At 48.1% G+C, this 18,447-nt stretch overlaps 1 protein-coding gene across 4 annotated transcripts in view; it reads right to left on the reverse strand.

Moving 5' to 3' along the window:
• Positions 1 to 18,447, reverse strand: part of LOC130391825 (zinc finger protein 236-like) — a 48,523-nt gene that overhangs the window by 1,989 nt on the left and 28,087 nt on the right. For 3 of the 4 annotated variants that reach the window (XM_056602123.1, XM_056602122.1, XM_056602125.1), the window contains exons 22-31: positions 16,442 to 16,966; positions 14,800 to 14,945; positions 14,116 to 14,350; positions 13,287 to 13,487; positions 11,550 to 11,708; positions 9,615 to 9,772; positions 9,179 to 9,313; positions 8,665 to 8,865; positions 3,153 to 3,282; positions 834 to 1,007 (exon numbers count right to left, since the gene is read on the reverse strand). In XM_056602123.1, the coding sequence (XP_056458098.1) occupies positions 834 to 1,007; positions 3,153 to 3,282; positions 8,665 to 8,865; positions 9,179 to 9,313; positions 9,615 to 9,772; positions 11,550 to 11,708; positions 13,287 to 13,487; positions 14,116 to 14,350; positions 14,800 to 14,945; positions 16,442 to 16,966 (2,064 nt within the window). The remainder of the gene's footprint in view (positions 1 to 833; positions 1,008 to 3,152; positions 3,283 to 8,664; positions 8,866 to 9,178; positions 9,314 to 9,614; positions 9,773 to 11,549; positions 11,709 to 13,286; positions 13,488 to 14,115; positions 14,351 to 14,799; positions 14,946 to 16,441; positions 16,967 to 18,447) is intronic. The other variant, XM_056602124.1, reaches the window with a different exon arrangement.

The following is an 18,447-nucleotide window of genomic DNA, read 5'->3' on the forward strand; positions in this document are numbered from 1 at the left end:
TGTGTGTGTGTGTGTGTGTGTGTGTGTGTGTGTGTGTGTGTGTGTGTGTGTGTGTGTGTGTGTGTGTGTGTGTGTGTGTGTGTGTGTGTGTGTGTGTGTGTGTGTGTGTGTGTGTGTGTGTGTGTCTCAAAATGCAAACTAATCTCCGGCTACTCTCTGCTTTAATCAGAAAGTGGTCGTCAGACGGGAAGATCTTTAGATCGGCTTCATGAAATAATCTGATGAACGAGGAACGATTGCATGAATTCAAGAGAGTGACAAGGCAGCCCGGGTTGGGTCTATACGTTTGTTGTTGTGTATGCATTTGAAATGAGTTTGGCTATTGCTGAAATATTCACGCTGTCCAACAACAGGGGATTTAATTTGTGAGTCCAGAGACAGGCCTCACTAAAGCCGAGCGGGTTACAATAACGAGATGCCAACGGGCCTGCCAGTGTTTGTGTCTGCATGCTGAATGTGTGTTCGCATGTACCTCTGAACGCGCGCGTGCGTGTGCCTCTCGAGACCATGTGAGCCCTCCGTTCCATCAAGTCAATCTGATTTGAAAGGTTCCTCAAGGTTTCTCAAGTGAAAACAAGGAGGGCAGCATGCAGGAAGGGACCTTGTACAAGGTTGTACAAGAAAGTTGTTGACCCGCTCGCGTGAAACGCTTCCACACAACTACCCCTCTCGATCCTTCTGTCACGGACGGCCAGGGCCGGCCAACGCCGCCCTCCGGCCCCACACGTGTGCACGTCTCTGCAGACGGCTCCACCTGTGGCGCTGGAGTAGCCCCAGCACAAAGAGGTCAGGGGGGTGTGATGGGGGGGGGGGGGGGGGGATCTAGTGCTCACCGTAGCCGTGGGCCCTCTTCATGTGGTGCTTCATGTTGCTCTTCTGCGTGAACCTGATGCTGCACACGTCGCACTTGAAGGGCTTGTTGCCGGTGTGCTTCACCGTGTGCACCTGCAAGGCGCTCTTCTGGTTGAAGGCCTTGTCACACTGCGGACACTTGAAGGGCCGCTCGCCTGGAGGATGAGAGGGTAGGGACATAAGAACAACGACGCGCACACACACACACACACACACACACACACACACACACACACCACGGATCAGGGCGGGCGTTCGAGGGCTTGGCGCTGTGACTTTCAGTCAATCCGATGGGCAATTCTCTGAAGACTCAATCGCTGAGCAGCTGCATCATATCAGCTCATTACTAACAGTCACTCTGGTTGTTGTGATGCAACCACATGCGCGCATTCCTGCACGTGCACGGACGCACAAATGCACGCACGCAGGCACGCAGGAGGACACACACACACACACACACACACACACACACACACACACACACACACACACACACACACACACAAACAGGTGGACACACCCATCCATAAAAGCTTATAATAAGCGACAGTGCTAAAGCTATACAGACTATAATTATGATAATGTTCCACTTAGAAAACAGCTCTAGAGCACTCTCTCCCGTCTCCCTCTCTCCCTCTTGAGCTGGAGAGGTGCAGCGGAACGCTGTTGGTGCAATAAAACAAACAAACGAGCCAGAACCAATAACCACTGACCGACAGCCATGGATTACTTTACTATCATAAAATACAAGTGATAGCTCCAACTCAAACACTATTAGATTGAAAAATAGAATAGAAAAACAGAAAGGGGCTGAGAGTTCTATGAAGGATGCGGGACCTTTGATCCCCAGGGTTATGACCCAGGCCAAGTCATCCCCTTGGTTGTGTATGAGCGTTATAATGAGCGCTGTGCTGTACGAAATGCACCACACAATCACAAACACCTCGCCAGCGCTGTCCCCTTATGAAGACTGAAGGGCCCTCATAAACTAGTCGGCGGACGCCGTACACTATGATGAAATGGCATGCATAGCTGAGTTGAAGATCTTATAAAAAAATATGTAACCAATTTTGAGACAAACAATAAACACGGTTGTTAGTTTCGCTTCCCCAGTAAAACCTTTGTAAAGGCAGTGCATCCTCAGTGTATCCTGGTGTAACACTTGTTACAGAGCCAGCAGGTTATCATCTTCCCCTGGACCGCGGCTTCCCATTACCGACATGCACAGATAAATTAACTAGAATTACCGATTATTTACCGACATGTTATCATAACGTCTCCGCCATGCTTTAGGGAAAAGGGCATTACCATGTATCCACCGAAATACATATTTAGCAGCCCTCGGAAAACACGCAATCAACCCTGTTGGATTGATTCAAACACAGTTTGATTCCGCCGGTTATTCACAACACGCGGCTACGCTTTTAGTGACGCGGTCACATTGGGGGAGCGTTCCTGTGTTGCACGCTTTGGAAGCTGGCGTCACACAAAAGCCCCGGGCAAAATCACAGATATAACCGCAGTTTGTTTTGTCTTCTTGGCATCTAATGCACCACAACAACTATTCAAATGCTCAAGTGGGCTTGATTAAATCCATGACAGATGCTCACCTCATTGGTGAATCATCATTAGCACAATCAATTAGCGCCCCCATCCATGCGATCCCATTCATGGTTGGTTAATCCACATGGACACACATGGAAAGATTGCCCGCCTCTGTGTAATGTGGGGGAATCGGGCGCAGCTTGAACCACGTGCATATCTCCCATTCTTTTTACAAGCTTCTATCCTAAAAATACTTTTGACGTAATGCATTCTAATGTAGTCTGTACTCTATGTTTTTAATCATTTTAAAACAGAAATCTTCATGCACGTCATTGCAGAACCCAGAGCTGACGTGTGTGTGAAGAGTGTGTGTGTAGCATCGTCACCTGTGTGTGTCACTGCATTGCCTCAGTGCGTCGTGGTATGTGTGATTCACACTGTCTCCTGTGTGTGTCACAGCGTTACCGGTGTGTGTCAGTGTTAACTGTTTGTGTCAAAGTTTTAACTGTTTGTGTCACAGTGCTACCTGTGTGTGTCACAGTGTTACCTGTGTGTGTCACAGTGTTACCCGTGTGTGTCACAGTGTTACCCGTGTGTGTCACAGTGTTACCTGTTTGTGTCACAGTGTTACCTGTGTGTGTCACAGTGTTACCTGTGTGTGTCACAGTGTTACCTGTTTGTGTCACAGTGTTACCTGTGTGCGTCAGTGTTATCTGTGCGTGTCACGGTGTCGACGCTGTGTGTCGCAGCGTTACCTGTGTGTGTGCGGTTGTGTCTCTCCAGCTGGGAGCGCTTGGCGAAGGCCTTGTCACACGAGGTGCAGCTGAAGACCCGGGGCTTCTGGGAGCTGGCCGAGGGCCCGGGCTGGTGGACTCGCTCGTGTTCCTGGGGAGGGGGGGAGAGGGAGCGGGTGGGTGAGCACACACACGGACACACGCCCCGTGCAATCACAAAGTATCCAGATAGTTTTCTACTTTTATTATGCTAAAGCTTTATTTAAAAAAACAAAACAGATTTGAAGCTTTATCTGATCAAATTGAAAACCACTCACCACCATGAACAGAAAAGTATTGCCAGCTATTTCGACCTCTTTGAGAAAATAGGAAAACCATGAAATTCAATCAACTATGGTCGGGTAGGGACTGTGTTCTTAACGCTTTTGCACCTTATCTTTTCATTCTTCTCTGTCTTGTACAGTTTATTGTGTAATTTCGTAAACTTTTACCTGATATTATGTTTTCTGGCCGTCTGTTTTGTCTTTCGTCCCTGTGTCTGTCTGTCTGTGTCGGTGTGTCTGTTAGTCTGTGTGAGGGATTTTTCTAAATATTGAGCACGGATTTGCAACAGACTAGGTGGGAATTTTGGTTACGAGTCAAGTTATAAGTGAATCACTTTTCATGCCAATCAGCCATAGGGGGTGTGGCCCTGGGCATGGCATATCAAAAAGGGTGCATCACTTCCTATAGATATCTGTCACCAAACCAGAAATTATCCTGTACGCTATGTAAAGGGTTTGTGATGATTGTTGGGAGACCTCCCTCAGCCTTTTCAACTAAAGGTCATTACTTGTAATACTTAAGCAGTTCTTAAAAAATCTTCAAAATCACATCCTTTCATTTCACGGAGCACTGGAGGTGTTTTGTTGCACCAAAATACAGGGTAAAGGTCATGTGTGTCTCACTAAGACTCAACTCAGTTCATATAACTTAAGAACTTAAAAAGTCCATATCAGTCGGATTCCTTCAAAGGACTCCTTGTTTGGTATGGTATGAGCATCAGCACACATAGAACAACACAGCCAATACCCCACAGAATGGCTCACGTCCCTCTCTCTGTTCCCTCTGAGAGTTGTGCTCCAGGTCAAATCAAATAACAGTAGCAATGAAAGATACCAGGACTTAATGTGGGAGTAAAACAAGAACCGATATATCTGCTTTCCACACAGCTGTCCTCATCTGATTCGAGGCTCTTTATGATAAAGTTAAGAAATGTTTTTTCAGGGGCATTTCTGATCATCTTCAAGTTTATTTTATCAAACGTTGAGTCATAAAAAAATTATATCGGGCATGAAAGACCACCATTCAATGAGTTCAACGAAAAAAATGTATCCAGACTCACTTAGCAAATACAAAGTAAAATACAGAAGTGACCTCGGTCATCCCAATTTCAAGGGAAATTCTAGTCCCCTTTGATAGCGAAACCTGCTATACAGATTTAATATTCCATATTGATCTTGCTCCTGAAAATGGTGTCTTCCAGGTTATAGAATGTACACTGTCGCCGTGCCAGTATCTACCAACTGCATCTAACAACTCTCTTGTTTTACCTTTTCTCCATTTATGTAACCAAACTTCTATGGTTAAAAAGCTGTACTTTGGCTGGTGAGTGACGGAGGGTGCTGGAGGTGGCATCCGCTCCCTGCTAGTTCTGCTGTGTGTGCAAGTGGGCTTTGGGGTTGCAGACAGAGGCAGCTGGACCTGACGGTATTCCAGGTCGTGTCCTAAAGGACAGTGCATGCCAACTCTCAGGGGTCATCAAAGCCCAGACGGTCACCTGTCTTAATGAATATAGACCTGTTGCTCTCAACCTAGTCTCGCAAAGCCAGACCACACTACAGCAAGTAGAACCGTGAGCCGTCTATCCGTGGGGAAACTGGGCGGGCCTGTTTTTATTTCTTTAAACCAATCACAATCGTCTAGGGCGGGGCTAAGCCCAGGAAGCAGCAGCGGTGTCCATACAAAATAGTGCCGGGGGGAAATGCCAGCAACCGGAAGGGGAGGAGTAGCGGTGGAATCCGACGCTAGGCAATAGACGCTGTCCTCTTATGTTCAGCCAGACTACTCTCAACCCAATCATCATGAAAACATTTGAGAGGGTGGTAATGACACATGTCAAGAACACCATTAACATCACATCCGAATGTCACCAGTACGCTTACAGGCAGAACCGTTCAACTGCTGATGCAGATTCAGCCGTTATCCACCAAGCCTTCACACATCTGGAGACTAGCAATTCATATGTGAGACTACTTTTTCTTGATTTTAGTTCTCATTTCAATACAATCATTCCACAGACACTGATCAACAAGCTGTCAGCACTCGGTCTCGCTCCATCACTTTGCAATCGGATACTGGATTTCCTGACCCACAGACCTCAGTCTGTTAGGATTAATAACCTCACATCCTCACCCACCATGCTCAACACCGGCAGTCCCCAGGGCTGTGTGCTCAGCCCTCTACTGTACACACTGCTTACTCACGACTGCAGATCACACTACGACAGTAATGTCATAGTTAGGTTTGCAGAGGACACAGCCGTGATAGGACTAATCGGCAATGGGATGGGACGGCTTACAGGCAGGAAGTGAGGGGACTGGAACTGTGATCCTGATCCTGAACACAAAGAAGACGAAGCAGTCGATTGTGGACTCCCGCAGGAAGGGCCCTACCCCTCCCCCCTCTACATCGACTACACAGCTGTGGAGAGGGTTCACTTCACACATTCAAATAGGCCTGCACCTTACCAATACGCTAACCTGGCGGGATAACACCAGGGAAGGAGGGTAAACATCAAGGAGGCCCAACAAGGGCCCAACAAGGGCTGTACATCCTAAGGACGTTGAAGGGGGCAGGCATGTCCACAGCCATACTCAAATCCTTCAATAGGTGTGTGGTGGAGAGTACCCTCACTTCCTGTATCACTGTGTGGTATTGCAGCTGCACAACGGCAGAGAAGCAGGAACTACAGCGGGTGGTCAACACCACCCAGCGAATCATCGGCTGAAGTTTGCCCTCTCTGTCAACCATCTATATCACCAGATGCAAGGACAGAGCAGCCTCCATCATGAAGGACTCCATCCACCCAGCACATGGTCTGTTAACCCTCCTTCCCTCAGGCAGGAGATTTCGTAGCATCCGGGCAAGGACAACTAGGCTGCTAACCTTCTTTTAATGTGTATTATTGTGTCTTACTGTGTGTGTCTTACTGTGTGTGTCTTACTGTGTGTGTCTTACTGTGTGTGTCTTACGGGAATGTGTGTCTTACGGGAATGAAGGCTGTTGAAATGGGGATGGCTAACCATACGAAACACAAAACCTCAAACACATAGGAGCGAACAAGGGACACGGAGAGAGAGTGCCAGTCTGATGAGGCCCAAGGTGATGTTGTGGTGTTGAGATGATAACCAGACAGCAGGAATACAGAGCAGTCGCACATCAACAGGCTGGGAGTCCCTAACCGTACAAAATTCATATATAATACCTCCATATATATTCATGGAGCCAAACGCATTCATTCAAATGTTAATAGTGTGAATAATAATGTAGCTTTTAGTACCAAATACTCATAATAGTAACACTGATACTCTCATGGAACTTTAAGCAGCACTAACAACACCTCATCTCCGTGGAAGTCCCTCTGGGGTCTTGGGGGAGAGTCTAGTTTGGGTAAAACGGAATTCAGAATCACGCATAAGGAGACATTGTTATTGCCATACATGTCAGGCATTATGTGGTACTGGGTGAATGAGAGGAATGAGTCCCCTCACGAATGAGGGCAAACAACGACATAGAATAAGGCAATGTGGAAAAAGCGGGACGAATCCTTGTGTATGTGTGTTTTTCTGATGCAGTCTCTATGGGTGTTGTTGTGCAGGGTCCACCCATTCCTACAAGCTGGGGGGCTGGTTGGGATAAAGCCGTCATGCAGGACCTGTCACTTCGCCACAGATCCACCTGTCCTATCTCTCATCTCCACTGCCTAGCCCTCTACAAACCCACCCCCGCAGCAACACACCGCAGGAAAATATGAACAAACATGGAGATGATTGACAGGTGGGGTGTAGCCAGGGCCCCCCCCCCCGGGCTTTTGATGATGCTCACGCTACAGATTTCTCAAGCGGGAGGGATAAGACGCCGGACAGTTTATAGCAAATCAATAAGTCCCTTTTGTAATGACACGGTAGCTTTAGCTGTCACGTGAACTGATCCCCCACTCCCACAATCACTTATATGCCTCAATGATCGCACGTCTTATAGTTTTACCATTGACCTGTGCATGTTTGTGTGTGTGTCTGGGTGTGTGTGTACGCATGTGTGTTGGGCGGTTTGTGTCCGTGTGTGTGCGTGTATGATTGTGTATGTGTGCATGCGAGTGTGTGCCTGTGTGTATGCGTGTGCCTGCTTGAGGGAACCAACAAGACGTGACTGGGGGTGATGACCAGGGTAAGATTCAATTCCTCTCAGTTGGCAGAGGAACTAAATCGACTTAATCTACCCAGCTGTCAGTGATGAAGGGATCATGCGTGTACCAGCCCTCAAAATATATCCCTCAAGGTTTCTCCAACACTTACTGTGAGAGATCTATTGCCATTAGGCCATTTACTACTCCGCTTTATCCCACTGCTTGTGGGCAGAGCTAAGCAGCCCTTACATGCATTACACTGTGTGTTAGTCCAAGAGGCTTGCCATAGAAGGGAGAGGGCGAGTGACCCTGAAATCAAATTCTCCGGAGTAAAGGCTTGTTCTTTTTATCCGGGATTGGGAGTTTGAGGGAGGTCTCTCGAAAAGCCCACTTGAGAAAGAAACAAAGAAACATCCTTGTTTCATCAACGCAAAAAGATAGTTTGTTCGCATCAGCTGGTACCCTCCTGGTCGATTGTGTGGTGCTGATTTATTCATCTTTGCTGTGGAAGGCCGGATAAGGGTTCCGGTTGACGAAACAAAACTGTTCCACTTCATTTTTTTGGCCTTTTGAATTTCAGCTGAAGTGTAGGAAGCAATGGTCTTTTATTGCAGCACAGCCCAATAAAAAGGTCAAGGGAGCTGAGTGCACACATCACAAAAGTACCTGGCTTACAAGGGTGGAGATTGGAACAGAGAAAATCCAACAGAGAATATAGAGAGCAAAGGTCTCCCCGTCTATTCTCAAAAGAAGTTCAGCTAAAGGTTCAGCAAATGTTTTTAAAAAGTCAACATGTGCAAGTCCCACACTCACACATGCGCACCCGTGTGTGGGTGTGTGTACGCATGTGTGTGCGTGTTAATCCCAGGTGCATCCTAAATCGGTGAAATATGAGTGTGTGTGTGTGTGTGTGTGTGTGTGTGTGTGTGTGTGTGTGTGTGTGTGTGTGTGTGTGTGTGTGTGTGTGTGTCTATGTGTGCGCGCATGTGTGTGTGTGTGTGTGTGCATGTGTGCGTATTCCCCTGCGTTTTAGTTAATGTGTATGTGCATGCGTGCATGCTTTTTAGTACGCGTGTGTGCATGTACCTTGAGGTGCGTGGCTCTCTTGAAGGCCTTGGTGCAGACCCGGCACACGTGGCAGCGGTCCTTGCCGTGGTTCTGCTTGCAGTGGCGCCGCAGTGCGTTGGCGTTCTGAAACACCTGGCTGCAGTAGAAGCACCGGTTCCTCAGCTGCGACTCCTCCTGGGCCTCCTTCGCCCCCTGGGCCGCCGGCCCGTCCTCCACAAGCTATGGCACGGGCGTCACGCACATGCTCAGAATAGATTGCTGTGTGTGTGTGTGTGTGTGTGTGTGTGTGTGTGTGTGTGTGTGTGTGTGTGTGTGTGTGTGTGTGTGTGTGTGTGTGTGTGTGTGTGTGTGTGTGTGTGTGTGTGTGTGTGTGTGTGCCTGCCTGCCTGCGTGCGTGCGTGCGTGCGTGCGTGCGTGCGTGCGTGCGTGCGTGCGTGCGTGCGTGCGATCACAGAGAATTGCTCATTCATGGGATAGCTAGGGGAGGTTATTTTACAAGAGAGATCATGAACACACAACACACTACACATACACTGACGTGGAATCCGTTGTCTTGCGCTCCGTTGGCCCCCTGTGGTTGATGACAGACCAGGAGGACCGGCTGCACAGAGCCGGCTGACTGCCCCTGCAGGCCCGCATCGGTCAGCACCCCTGGAAACGTCTGGCCCTAGAATGAAGGTGAAAAAAATCCTGTTTGGGAGCTGGGTGGGACACCACGAGAATATTACCTTGAATTATTCAGTTTTCCCCTCAGAACTCTCAATGTTACAACAAACATCATTCAGTCAATTTTTTAAATGGTGGTCCCCACATTTGTGCTTGAACTTCTCACAAGAAGTAAGTTTGGGGCGTGAAACCTCTGTGTGCTAGCTCACGCTGCGCTACGGTACGCTACGCTGCGGTATGCTACGCTACGATGCGGTATGCTACGATGCGGTATGCTACGATGCGGTATGCTGGCCACATACCTGAGAGTTGAGGTTGAGCGTCACCCCCTCCAGCATGCCCTGCGCCTCGGCCAGGGTCAGAGTCACGCTGCCGTCGGCTGCCACGCCTCCCTGTGACATCACCAGGCTCTGTGACACGGCGGTGTGTGATAGGCTGGTGCTAGACGGAAGGCTGGTTACTGGGGGAGGAGAGAGAGAGAGCGTGAGAGAGAGAGTGAGAGAGAGAGAGGGAGAAAGAAAGACAGACACAGAATGAAATACTGTAAACAGATACAAATAACTGAGACAAACAAATATGAAAACACAGGCAAAGATGGATTGTCTATTTGCAAAGCCTCAATATATTACATTTCAAAGCCAAATCAATGCTACAGGTGTTCCTGGTTTACACCTGATAAGCACACAACTCAACTCTCGTCAGGCAAGTTGATTTGAATATCTAAATCAATACCCCTAGCTCAGTGCCGACGGTAACGAAGAGATGAGGATGGGGGGGAGGATTTGATTATTCCTCAGCCTTTCCAAGAGAGACAATCAGGCAAGCAGTTTTCAAAGGCGCCAAGCTCTTGAGGCCACAGATCTCGCTCGCGTCTCGGTGACGCAAAGCCTGTTATCGGCTGATCACAGAGCCCTCCACGCAGCAGAAGAGAAGGAGCGGCAGTGCTCTATTCATCCACAGCAAGCACGTCACAATGCTTACAAAGAGACGCCTGCCTCCGAAGGCAGCGACAGGAAGACTGGAGAAACGCTAACAAGTACATAGATGCGCACAGTGTAAACATAGATTGAGTACATGACACAGATGTGAACATTAGCATATAACGCATGGGAGCAGAAATACACACTCCCACCGTAAATATTGAAGATTTGATACACTTTTCAACATTTGCGTAAGATGCATGTGCACATGTACATGAGAATGTATCAGAGACAGGGATTTCAGTTTGCTGCTTGGGACTCGAGTCGCGATTAAGGCGCACACACAGTGACTCATAAGCAATGTATATTCCTGTCCGCATTCCTTAGGGAAATGTCTGACGAGAGGCATGTCATTCCTTGCGTAACCCTGCGCCTCTGCTGCGGCCAGCCTCAGGACCTTTCGGTGATAAGCCATGTCGTTACCTGCCTGCCGATGACGCACATCCCTACCTTGGAGATCACACAACTTACATTCGCAATCCATAAACATGCAGTCAAATCAGTCTAAAAATGTATTCTGTACACAAAACACCATGATACATTAAGGAGCATGGGACTGTCTGAACTAATTATTAGTAATCCAAAGGTTAGTAACCTCCATAGAGGTAGAGGACTGACAACAGCGTAGCTGTCTCTGTTTCTCTTTCTGTGCTTATTGGTACGTGCAGAGCCTATCACAGCAAAAACGATCACATTTGATTATATGTTGGGTTAAATCAGTATTTAGTGTGAATCATCCATACAGTCTATGGTATTAACCATTGAAGCTCCTTTTCCCTAACTAGTCCCAACCATGCTTCTTATCTTGAAGATATACACGCATTTCTGTCGGTGCAACATTAAGTAACAAATTGCAGCACGTAAAACCTGCAAACTAAAAACCCTGAACCCAGTTAGCACAGAAGGCTTACAATAAGAATAAACATCACATTGACACAGGGAACAAACAAATACTAAAAACTAAATATTTAGATTGAAACGTTTATTTGGGTCCTAAAATATGTATCGATGTGTGTAGGCTTATATATTTTTAAGAAACTTGACAATAATATTATATATGAATCATTAATTCATAGCATACAATTCAGTCATGCTGTTTGTATCCATTGAAGTTTGAAAATGGGATGGAATAATATTCAGCTTAAAGTAGTTATATTTCATACAATGCAGTCATATTTCATGTATCCATTCACTGTATTCATATTTTAAGTTTAAGTTTGAACAAACAGGTGGTCATGGCTGTGACTGGTTGCCTACCTGTCAGGCCAGTGTTGTTGGGGCACTGAGGCAGCAGCTGGTCGCTGGGGATGGTGAGCGTGGCGCTGGTGGTCTGGGAGTTCAATGGGGATGTCAGCCTGATCCCGCTGTTCATCTCCTGTCCACCTGAGGCGCTGTGCTGGGGGAGCAGGTCCTGACCTACCAACCAACATGGTGAAAAACTTGGGTTAATCCATGTTCAAACTTCACTGTTCAAACATACAATGCATATTTCTTAGAACTTAAGCAATTGTTCATCAAATGTAAATTAATACAGCATTTATAATTTTTTCTGACATGTATGTATAGCCAAGAAAATCAATTAAGTGTACTGGTGTATATATTTTTACACCGTCTCTCGCCGCTAACGCTCTATGATGGTAACGAGAACTTTCAAGCCTGTTGACTTCAAACAGCAAATGCTAAGTAAGGCAATGCCATCGATTTTTGTAGTTCTCTTAATGTTTTATTCTTAATGTTACAAATATTTGTAACATGTTATGGAGAGTACGTTTTTAGAATAACCATAGCATTTGTCAGCTATAAGTGATTACAATGCTCTGTTAGAATATCTATTTTGAGCAGACAGCCCTTGGCAATCGAGGTTTGAGACCTCGCTCATTCGTGACCAATCAGGGCATCATCATCCCTGATTTGGTTCAGTGCTTCCATTCAATCAAAGCTGCGTTAAATGGAACACTTCTCAACGGCTAAAACTAAGAGGGAGGGCACGCTTATTTGTTTCTGTCAATAGTCTCAAAATCTTGCTCTATTCTGCTCCCTTCAAAGATTTCTGTCTTTAAAACTCCCAAATAACACCAACAGTAGTTTTAAACCTTACTGTGACAATAGTACATACATACGTATGGATTCTATCTTCATAAACCAATTCACCTAAATATCGGCCTTGACTTCCCCACTGAGCTCAATTCTTAGACAAACACACAGTAAAACTCCCAAGCAGCCAAGGGTGTTAAAGTACACGGGGAAAAGTATATAAACACAGATCAAATTGGCAGTTTGAAGTCAAAAATATCTGGAGGGGAAAAAGATTTAAACGAAAAAGATTCACTGGGTGGCATCCATCTGTGACTGAGGAGCTGACGGGGATTACAGGGCCGGCTGAAGTGCCTGGTTTATGGTCTATTTCGTCCCCGACCTTAGGGCCTGGCGGGAGGCTCAAGTGAGTGGAGCGGGGTGTCTGGCGAGCAGAAGGTTGCTGGAATGCTCCCCGGCTCCCCCTCCTAGCCAAGCGCTGAAGTGTCTCTGAGCGAGACGCCTAAATCTTAATATACATTCGCCATGCATGAACTGCACGATCCTGCCTCGACCATAAATTACAGGGTCCCTGCGGCACCATGCATGCTGCGTCTTGACTTAAAGAGCGTTCGCGAGCATGACGGCATGTAGCTCAGCAAGTAGAGCGGGTTGGCTGGTAAACCACAAGGTTGCTAGTTTGATCCCTGGCTCCTGAGTGTCGAGGTGTCCCTGAGCCAGGCACCTAACCCTTAACTTCTCCAGAAGAGCTGGCTGTCGCCTTGCATGTCTGAGTGTGAATGTGTGCATGAATGGGTGAATGAGTTACAAAAAGCGCTATATAAATGCAGTCCATTTACCAATCGACCATTACCTGCGTCCACGGCTCTCGATATGCTGGCTTTTGTCTCGCACTGTTGACGCCACCGTCATGGTGGTGTGTGTACGTATGGGTGGCGTCGGTTGTCGAGGCAGTTTTACCTGATATGGTGAGCGTGATCTCCTGGGTGTTGGCTGGGCCCACAGCCTGGCCCTGATGCTGGGCCTGGGCCTGGGCCTGGGCCTGGGCTAGAGCCTGGGTCAGGCTGGAGTTGTTGATGGTCAGGGTGATTTCGTGCCCGCCTCCACCGACGCTACCCATCAGCCCCGATGCTCCGATCACGTGGCTGAGGTCCTGGGAGCCTGCGGTGGGGGGGGGGGGGGGGGGGGGGGTCGTGTTGAATTGTGGCGGTCATGCCTCGATTCATCTCTCTTTTCCCTCTTCTTTGAACGACGGCTTTCATTCTCCAGTCTCGCAATAAATTAGATCTGACAAGCTTTGGGTGTCTTTGCTTCTTTGTTCTCGATGTGTTTCAAAGTAGGTAGACCGCGAAGGGAACATCACACACAGACACCTTGGGGCCCCGGGCATGATTACCATCATTGCCGTGGGTTGCAGTGATTCTGATCTGGCTGAGGATAAGCACTCTTGCTTAAGAATACAGAATAATCCTGTCTCGTCTAGCAGGGTCTCTCACTGTGGTATTACATTGAGCTCCAAAAATAGATGTTTTTATTTACCACTGAAAGAGGAGCACTGGAAAGAATTGAATATGATTCTGCACAAAATAAAATTGTGATGGAAAAAATATAGATTTATATTTGTAAAGGAGTACAAAGAGGTGCACTACCAGTGCTCCTCTTTGTACTCTTCACAAATAAGTGAATTATTATTACCTCTCAGGTAATAATAATTTTTCCAATCACAATTTTATTTTGTGAAGAATCATATTCAATTCGTTCCAGTGCTCCTCTTTGGGCTATGACCTACCAGGGGCGTCCGGGTCTCCCAGGCCAGCCATGGTGACCTGCGCCTGGCTGATGGTGGTGGGCTGCAGGGCCAGGCTGGTCAGCGGGTGGAGGACCACGTTGGTGGGCCCCCCGTGGTCGGTACCTGAAGTCATCAGGTGACCCCCGGAGTGGGAGATGAGGCTCCCGTCAGCCCCCAGCGAGTGGGAGAGGAGACCCCCCTGCTGCAGGGTCTGTTGGAGTAGGGCGGGGTCGATCTGAGAGAGAGAGAGAGAGAGAGAGAGAGAGAGAGAGAGAGAGAGAGAGAGAGAGAGAGAGAGAGAGAGAGAGAGAGAGAGAGAGAGAGAGAGAGAGAGAGAGAGAGAGAGAGAGAGAGAGAGAGAGAAACTTGTGAACCAAATCAATGCCTTCTCTTGATGGCATTAGATAAAGTTCGCTCCTCGTGGCATCTGGATTGTAAATCAGTGGCAGCCTCCTGGTGAGCAATAACTATGAATACGGCTGCCCCCCACGTCAACCGCAGCAGACAGAGAGATTTCTCACAGATTGCTTCAAGGGAGGGCTGGAACTTCTCCAACACCAAATGTTTTTGAACTGCATTATAAACACTTTTCTGGATGTGGCACAGCGCTTCAGGAGGAAAGACTGAAACTGTACAAAAAGTTTTCCTTTTGGGGGTTGGGGGGTGGAGGCCGGTGCTGCCCACCTGCAGCGTGATGTTGTTGATGGTGGTGCCGGCGTCCATGCCTGAGATCTGGACGTTGGGACACACCAGGTTGGTGGGGGTCAGCTGCAGGTGGATGCCCTCCAGGGTGGCCAGGCCGTCCGTCAAGGACACGGTCAGGTCGCCCCCTGCAACACACACACGCGCATGCAGGCACACATAGATACAAACGGACAGACACACGCAGTCACACACGCACACACACAACCATTGTCAACCAGGGATCCCCAGTGATACAACAGTATGCCGTGCCACAGTGTTTATACCTAATGATGTCTCAGCACTCAACCAACATTTTCCATGAAATGGCTTGGTTTCCATTTTGTAGTTAAAATAATAAGAATGTCGATGAAATTAAATGTAAAGTGACAGAGTGAAAGAGTGAGAGACATAAAGAACGAGAAAGAGAGAGAGAGAGAGAGAGAGAGAGAGAGAGAGAGAGAGAGAGAGAGAGAGAGAGAGAGAGAGAGAGAGAGAGACTAAGTGGACAGCGACAGAGACTATAGTCCACATTAGTGATGCAAGTAATATGTCTATGAGCTCACTACCGCCCGAACCAGGGATCCTTTGCAGCCCTGCGACCAAAAGGAGCCTCATTCACCACTTTAAGGACAATCACACACACAGAATCACTCAGGACCATACATGCATCTCACACACACACACACACACACACACACACACACACACACACACACACACACACACACACACACACACACACACACACACACACACACACACACACACACACACACACACACACACACACACACACAACAAGGGCCAGACTCTATGCTGTCTCCCCCTGGCAGTTATGAAATAACATATCAGGAGACCTTGCAAGAGTGACGAAAGAGCTTTTGAAAAAATTATATTCAATTTCCCAGTCCTTGAGCCCTCCCCTGCACCCCCTAAACTTCTTCTCCATCTTATCTCCCGCCCCGCCCCCCTCCACTCATCTTCCTCTTCGTGCCCCAGAGTGTAAAATTAATTTCCCGGCTGCCGTTATGGACGTTCATGCGTTGATCCGTCACAAGCACAATCAGCACCGGCTGCTGCTTTATTATCTACTTTCCCGGTGCGCTAACTTTGGAAACCGCACCACTTAGCAATCACACAAAGCTACACGCACAACATGTTTCGGGTTCGCACTTCTATACACGGATGGCAGATCGATGGGTGCATCCTCAGCCAGGAGAAAAACTATGGAAGTATACGAGACCCTCACAGACACATCTGCATAAGCTTCAGGAGGTAACTCCTTTAGTCCCAAAGTGGTTCAACGGTTAACAACACCATCAATCTAACCAGACCAGATTGATGCGCTGCTGGTCCCGCTGATACACCCCCACTTCCCAGTGCTAATACAAATCTATCTGCTGGCCTTTCAATTACACTCAGGAAATGTACTGTGCGTGTGTGTGTGTGTTTTCTCATTTCAGACCAATTTGTCATCTATATTATATTATGTTGCTTCAAGTTATATTCTGTAAAATTTGCATATTTTCTGATCTCATGTTACCCAACCAATTACCCCACGACAAATGCCTTGCATGGGGAGCTCACTTGGTCAATACAAACAGACCACAATCTGTGACTGTGAGGCGGATCTGGAGCCTACCCGACATGGAGGCCGGCAGGATGGCCTGTCCCACCAGCCCCTGCTGCAGCAGGCTGGGGTCGAACTGGCCCGTGAGCACGTGGTTCCCCGGGAGGTAGATGTTGGGGTCCGAGTTGGAGGCATGCAGGAGCCCCACCGACTGGAGGCCCTCTGTGCCCAGCTGCTGGTGGTGGTGCTGTTGGAGGTGGAGGTGCTGGCCGGCTCCTGAGCCCTGGCCCCCGTCCGCGTCCTGTCCCTGGTGGTTGGCGTGCACCCCGATGGAGGAGGTGGAGGTGGTGGAGTTGGAGGAGGAGGAGGAGGAAGAGGAGGAGGCGGCCGCGGCGTTCCTCTTGGACCGACGGACTTCCACGTTGGGCCGGTAGTGGCACTGGATGTGGGTCTTGCGGTGGCCGGAGGTGCGGAAGCGGAGCTCGCAGAAGGGGCACTTGAAGGGCTTGGAGCCCGTGTGCAGCCTCATGTGGACCTTCAGGCTGCCCTTGGTCGAGAAGGAGGTGTTGCACATGTGGCAGCTGAACAGCTTTTGACCTTCAGCGGAGAAACACACAGAGAAACAGGCATTTGAGGCAAACCTCAGTGGACCAATACAGAGAAACAGGCTTTAGAGGCAGGACTCAGCGGGGAAAATATACGCAGAAACAGGCTTCAGAGGCAGGACTCAGCAGACAAACTCAAAGAGAAACAGGCTTCAGAGGCAGGACTCAGCAGACAAACTCAGAGAAACCGGCTTTAGAGGCAGGACTCAGCTGACAAAAAGACTGCTTTCAACCACGGACTTGAAATAGACCTTAGGAAGAAATGACTTTATAATAAGAAATCTGCTTGAGGAAATTATCTTTTAACTTGACATTTCACCCAACCATTCACATTAAAAAGTTAATTAAATTAGAGGGCAGAAGAGGGTAGTGGTGGGTCCATTGACGAATTCGTTCTGGTAAGAGAGGAGAATTTCCAGTAAGACCACCGTTCCATTCCGCTCTATTCCCTTCTGCTGGGTCTCTCCGCCCAGACGTCTGGAAGTGGAATTGCATTTACGTAATCACACAACTAATGACATGAATGTAATGACTTAGAACAAGGGGGGTGAAAAGCTGATGAATGTGTTAAGAAAGAACCATTCCAAAGTTGCCCTCATGTTCCCTCCTTTCCAGGACTGTATAGGAGGCTAAACACGTGTAAGTGGCATTTGTGCACGTCTAAACAGAGTTAACGCAACTTAAGAATTCGCTAGTGTAAAGAGTTCTTATTTTACCAGCGCAATCCGTAGCATTTTTTAAATTGTGCTGCATTTTCAGCATTAACAGTATCTGTGACACAGTATCTGTGACCAATCTGCTAGCCAGCACTATCTGTCAAAGGTTGGCTGGCGTGTCTGGATTCCTATCTTATGGAAATACAGCGATTTCTCAATCAAAAAGGAAAGCCTCTTCCTGTCGTTGCCAAGAAAAGGTCTCGAGAGGAGAGACAGAGAAGAGAGAGGAGAGACAGAGAGAGGAGTGAGAGCGAGGATAGACAGAGATGAGAGACCGAGAGGGGATAGACAGAGAGAGGATTGACAGAGAGGATAGAGAGAGAGGGGAGAGACGGAGAGAGGAGAGAGAGAGAGAGAGGAGAGACAGAGAGAGGATAGAGAGAGAGAGGAGAGACAGAGAGGGGAGAGACGGGGAGAGACGGGGAGAGAGAGAGAGAGAGAGAGAGAGAGAGAGAGAGAGAGAGAGAGAGAGAGAGAGGAGAGACAGAGAGAGGATAGAGAGAGAGAGGAGAGACAGAGAGGGGAGAGACGGAGAGAGGAGAGAGAGAGAGAGAGAGAGAGAGAGAGAGAGAGAGAGAGAGAGAGAGAGAGAGAGAGAGAGAGAGAGAGAGAGAGAGAGAGAGAGAGAGAGAGAGAGGAGAGACAGAGAGAGGAGGAACAGAAAGAGGAGAGACAAAGAGAGGAGAAACAGATAAAGGAGAGACAGGAGAGGAATTCAGAGTTTGTCCCTGACCCTGACCAGAGAGAGGGTCAGGGA

The sequence above is a fragment of the Gadus chalcogrammus genome, chromosome 11 (genome assembly GCF_026213295.1).
Source record: "Gadus chalcogrammus isolate NIFS_2021 chromosome 11, NIFS_Gcha_1.0, whole genome shotgun sequence".
Classification (NCBI taxonomy): Eukaryota; Metazoa; Chordata; class Actinopteri; order Gadiformes; family Gadidae; genus Gadus; species Gadus chalcogrammus.